The sequence below is a fragment of the Ursus maritimus genome, unplaced genomic scaffold, assembly GCF_017311325.1.
Source record: "Ursus maritimus isolate PB19 unplaced genomic scaffold, ASM1731132v1 scaffold_26, whole genome shotgun sequence".
Classification (NCBI taxonomy): domain Eukaryota; kingdom Metazoa; phylum Chordata; class Mammalia; order Carnivora; family Ursidae; genus Ursus; species Ursus maritimus.
Window position 1 is genome coordinate 20,064,451 of NW_024425119.1, and position 5,275 is coordinate 20,069,725.

Here is a 5,275-nt window from a genome sequence, read left to right on the forward strand (position 1 = left end):
GCCATATGCACCCCAATGTTCATAGCAGCAATGTCCACAATAGCTAAATCGTGGAAGGAGCCGAGATGCCCTTCAACAGATGACTGGATTAAGAAGTTGTGGTCCATATATACAATGGAATATTACTCAGCTATCAGAAAGAACGAGTTCTCAACATTTGCTGCAACATGGACGGCACTGGAGGAGATAATGCTAAGTGAAATAAGTCAAGCAGAGAAAGACAACTATCATATGATTTCTCTCATCTATGGAACATAAGAACTAGGATGATCAGTAGGGGAAGAAAGGGATAAAGAAAGGGGGGTAATCAGAAGGGGGAATGAAACATGAGAGACTATGGACTATGAGAAACAAACTGAGGACTTCAGAGGGGAGGAGGGTGGGGGAATGGGATAAGCTGGGGATGGGTAGTAAGGAGGGCACGTATTGCATGGTGCACTGGGTGTTATACGCAACTAATGAATCATCGAGCCTTACATCGGAAACCGGGGATGTACTGTATGGTGACTAACATAATATAATAAAAAATCATTAAAAAAAAAAAAAAAGAATGAACCAGGTGCTTTGTCATGCATATGATTTACTCCTCTTTACGTTACTCCGAGGCAAGTCTTCTCTGCATAATTTACTGGTGAGGAGGAACACACATACATAAGGTTTAAGGAGATTACTTTGCTCGTGAAAGATCTAACTCAGTTCCTTATTAAATCTTTAAGTCACGACTCTAGGCTAATGTAGTCCAGGTCCTACATATTTAATTCACTAGATACTTTCACTGATCACAGAGATTGTGTGGCAGGGTCATCTGTACAATAAATGCAGTGTCATTCAGATGTTTTCTTTGTGACCCTCTCCACTGACACTTTTAGCTGTAAAATATTGTGAATAGATCTCTGTGCGGGCCATTCTAGAATAACACAGTGTAAGTGCATATCGTGCTTCCTTTTTGGTACTCACTAGAATAACTTCATCATCTCTGTACAGAGGTTGTATTGCTGCGAAAATACAACGCACAGGGCTTAGGTTCAGATCACGAGTTAATGCTGAGACGTACCAAAGGACGAGAATAAAGTCAAAGTCGTCATGCAGATGGGTGAACGATGGGAGCTGCCTTAATTGGTGAAACTGATTTAGAAGAAACATTTGAAAACTTAATTTTAAATCAGATGGCTCTTTCATCATATGGAGAAGATGGGCTAGATCCAAATATTGATTTAGAAGATTATGTAGTTCTTAAAATGCCTTTTTTAATCCAAATGAAGTTCCAAACACACGAAAGTCACAATAAAGTAAATGCACTGATTTAATGAAGTTAAGAATACAGAAGTGATAATGATTTCAGTGGGAAAGTTTCAAAATATAAATAAAATTGCAAAGATCAAATAATTTACAGTTACATTTACATTAGTGGTCAGTTTTCTGCTGGAAAAAAGTAAGGATTTAAGTTACTCCTGATTTGGCCTTGGAGCAGATTTAGCTAGGCTGTTATCTACTTAGCCAACCACTTGGTCTGGTATGCCAGACTCATTCTTTGATTAGGAAATATCAGAGAGGGTTATGGTTTCAAGTAGCTTATTGTTTTGATTTAGAGATATAGTAATAGCTTTCTTGCTATTATCATTTATATTGATACCTTATTCCTTTTACATTTAGATTCTACAGCTCTTATGAGCTGAAATCACTCCCTTTCTGTGATACGCCTAGGTAAAATATTCCATATGATAACACTGCTATCAAAAAGTATGTCAAGGGATAAAGGATTTAAGATAGATATGTGAATTCATTCTTACATGTTTTACAGTAAAATTATTTTTCTTTCATACTGTAAATTTATATAATTCATGATCTTAAATTTTCAAGTCTTCAATACTTCAGAAGTAAGTTCCATATGTATAAAATACTAATAAAATTGTCTTAAACTTTTAACTACAAAATAATAATGTATACATACATAAACTGTCTTCTTGGAAAATTTAGAAACACTCATGCATCATCAATTTTTCTTTTCTTAGTCCCTGTATTCTTAGATTGCTGAAGCATGTTTGCAGACTTCTGGAAGTTACCTGAATTTTTTTCTTCCCTTTTTTTATCACCTCCTTCAGAATGACAAGTTTGAGATGATTCAATCTACAAATAAAAACAAAGCAAACATTCTGGTCAAAACTCAGCTGTTCCATTTTCTTTTCAGATTACTAATCCCACTGGTCCTTCATATGAGCCCTATCCTGAAGGGATACGTCAGAGACACAGTGGTACGTGGCCTGCTTTTGCAGGCTTGAGAGTATGTAGTGTGTGAGAGTCACTGGTTCTCGACCTCTGCTGCACAGGCCGACTTCTCAACCAGTGTTGATCCACAACCAATGTTGTGAGGGCAGGGTGCATTGCAAATTAGACAACACTAAAACGGATTCTTCATGTTCTAAAAGGTTGGAAACTCTAGTCTATGTTAAAAGGTAGACTAGTTTAAATTATTAGTTAATATCTCTACAGAAAGCAAAGGTATGTTTTCTCTCTTCCATGCTCAGATTCTAAGAAGAAAACTGCTTATCTCCTCTTGTGTTCCACTGGGCCCAGGACAGTACCCGTTAACAGCATTCCATAAGGTCTAATGTGTTTCTTCAGTATGTAAAAATTAATAGCCAGGTACCCTGAAACAGCTCTGCGCGGGCTTCTTTACTTGCATGGTAATGACATGTGCCTCGTTGTTCAGAAGATTAGCTTTAGGTCCTATTTTCAAATATGAAATGGTAGCATAAGCTGTAAAACTGTAGTCTTCTCTGTGGAAGATAAAAAGGCCAACAATCAGAAAGGTTTTCAGAAATGATAAAAAACTGAAATTTATAAAAAATTACCATAAATGCAATAATTTTAATACACTAATTGGGAATGAAACTTGCACAAAACAAATACTTTCTGTAAATTGCATTTTTTTTGACATGCAGTGATCAGTTAAAGTTGTAGTGTATTAGGTAAATTTTATATGGCATTTAAAAGTTGTACATGAAACAACTGGAAAACTGGTTCTGTTGCAGTTTTGAGAAACAATCATAAAGACAACACCAAAGGACAAGAAATGGATTTGCATCTACTTAAGATACTGCTGTAGAAGAAGGTGTGCAATCATCTTCTCCAGGTCTTCACGAGGAAGTTTAGGAGGGGCGACACCTGCCACTCTCAATTTTGCTGCACCCTTTCCCATCCAAGAATCAATGAGTTTCAGTGGTGTGAGCTTTTCATTCAGGTCCTCTGCCTGCTTCAGGATCTTGATTAGATCTCTGCAGTGTGCTGCCACATTCTTTCTTTCACATGCTATAATGAGACAGGCAACTGGGATTTAGAAACTACTGCAAGCACAGGCTAGTCGAAGTGGTTTAAGATGAGTCAGCATCAGCCACCCTAAACTGGTTTTTCTGCATTAGAACTAGGCTGTTCCTTAAGTCTATCACTAAACCAAGAGTCTCTGTAAGCCATTATTGAATTTACAGTAATGTAAAGACAATAAGCTGGTTACCAGAAGGCCTCTAGGTGTGCTCTAGGAACCAGAGTGTCTTCCAGACATGACTGAGAGAGATTTATAAGAGAATCAGTCTGTTTTTCATATTTACCTGATCTGTGCTCATTAAACAACATTATGAAAACTATGGCTTCCTCCGTACTCTGATTTAGAGACAGTAATGTCCTGGTCAGATTCCTAATTATTGATTCTAGCACCCTGATTATATACATCAGACTCCTGTTAATGCGGTCAGTATAATGCAGTATAATAAACTCATACAAGTTTCTCTAGCTGCAAAGTTATATATAGTGACCTTCACCCAAGACATCAAAATTGGGAGAGAACTGGTTAGTCCAACTCTTCAGGCACAACACACAGGATGAAAAAAGTGAAAATACAGCACCAAAACACTGCTAAATTAGTGTCTGAGTGGTTAGCCATTATCTACATCAGAAATGACTGACCATAATCTCTCCTTTGCATTAAATTTCTCTTCCCAATCAGTGACTAGCCTTTTCTTATAATAGCATTACTATTCAGAACTTAAAATTTCCTTCACTTCTTAAAAATTTAACATGCCCATAATATAGCAATGTAAGATTCATACTTCCACACAGCACTTTTCCTTTTATTTACCTTTACTTTAAAACTTGTGAGTTGTTACTTCTGAATCTAGAAAATGCTATTCACAGCTTGCTTAATCCATTTTGGGGCCTAATATTGCCCCCATGTAGTCCTAGCTATATATATTAGCCTATAAAGTTTAAAGAACGATGAACTAGGGACCGTTCTAGTCCAAGATGGTGACACAGGAAGATGCTGAACTCCCCTCCACGGGCACACATCAAATCTACACCTATTTATAGGCACTTCCTCCTGAAGAAGAACTGAGGGCTGACTGACCAGCTTCTGTACAACAAGACAGACCACCTAGAGAACACTGAGAAAGACTGAGATGTGGGAACAAAGGGTGCCCCCCACCCTCGATGCAGCAAACTGCAGTGCAGAGGATTGTAATGAGGTACCAGAAGCAGATTCATCTACGCTGGGCCACAGAAAATAAAACCCATGGCTTAAAAGAACCACCAGAATATAAAGGAAATAGCCCTTGAACCCTGCTAACTATCTCTGAATTGGAGGGTCCAGTGAGTGCCACAATTTATGTTCCCCCACCACCTTGACAGCATAGATGGGAGCGGGTCCAGGCGCCCTAACCAGCCTACCACCTCAGTGAACTCTGAGCCCCCAACCCACACCAGTCGCAGCTGTCCCACCAAGGCAGCCCCATGGTGGTGCACACCAGGACAGCCCTGGTCAGTGCTCACTACAGCTCCAACTCTCTCACCATGCTGAGGCAGGCACAAAGCACCTCAGAACAATCTAGGCCTGCAACCCTTTGGCTTCAGATAGCTTTCTAGGGAACCCCCCATCTGCCCTGCCTGGTCAACCTGGCTTGCACTCACTTCAGGTGTCCTTCCATGGCACCATCTGTGCAAAGAGCACTATGAATGCCCCAGCCTACACCCTTTCAACTACAGCTGACCTGTCAGGTTGTCCCTTGCACAAAGCACCCAAGGACCTCCCCGGCAAGCAACCTGCCACAGCTCTAGCTGCCCCCACCAGGGCACCTTCTGTGCATGCCAGAATACCCCAATTTACACCCACTTTAATTTCAGCCATCCTGCCAGGGTGCCCTATGCATGGAGAACCCCAGTTCCACCCCTGGCTTGCACCCACTTTAGCATCATCTGTCCTGCCAGGGCACCCTCTGCAAAGAGA

General features: G+C 40.0%; 1 protein-coding gene across 2 annotated transcripts in view; it reads right to left on the minus strand.

Annotated features, from left to right (window-relative positions):
• Positions 1 to 1,279: 1,279 nt before the first annotated feature.
• RECQL (RecQ like helicase) overlaps positions 1,280 to 5,275 on the minus strand; it is a 47,603-nt gene continuing 43,607 nt past the window's right edge. For both annotated transcript variants that reach the window (XM_008693110.2, XM_008693111.2), the window contains 3 exons: positions 3,090 to 3,309; positions 2,648 to 2,777; positions 1,280 to 2,127 (listed from right to left, as the gene is read on the minus strand). In XM_008693110.2, coding sequence (XP_008691332.2) covers positions 1,984 to 2,127; positions 2,648 to 2,777; positions 3,090 to 3,309 — 494 coding nt within the window. In that variant the 3' untranslated portion in view covers positions 1,280 to 1,983. The remainder of the gene's footprint in view (positions 2,128 to 2,647; positions 2,778 to 3,089; positions 3,310 to 5,275) is intronic.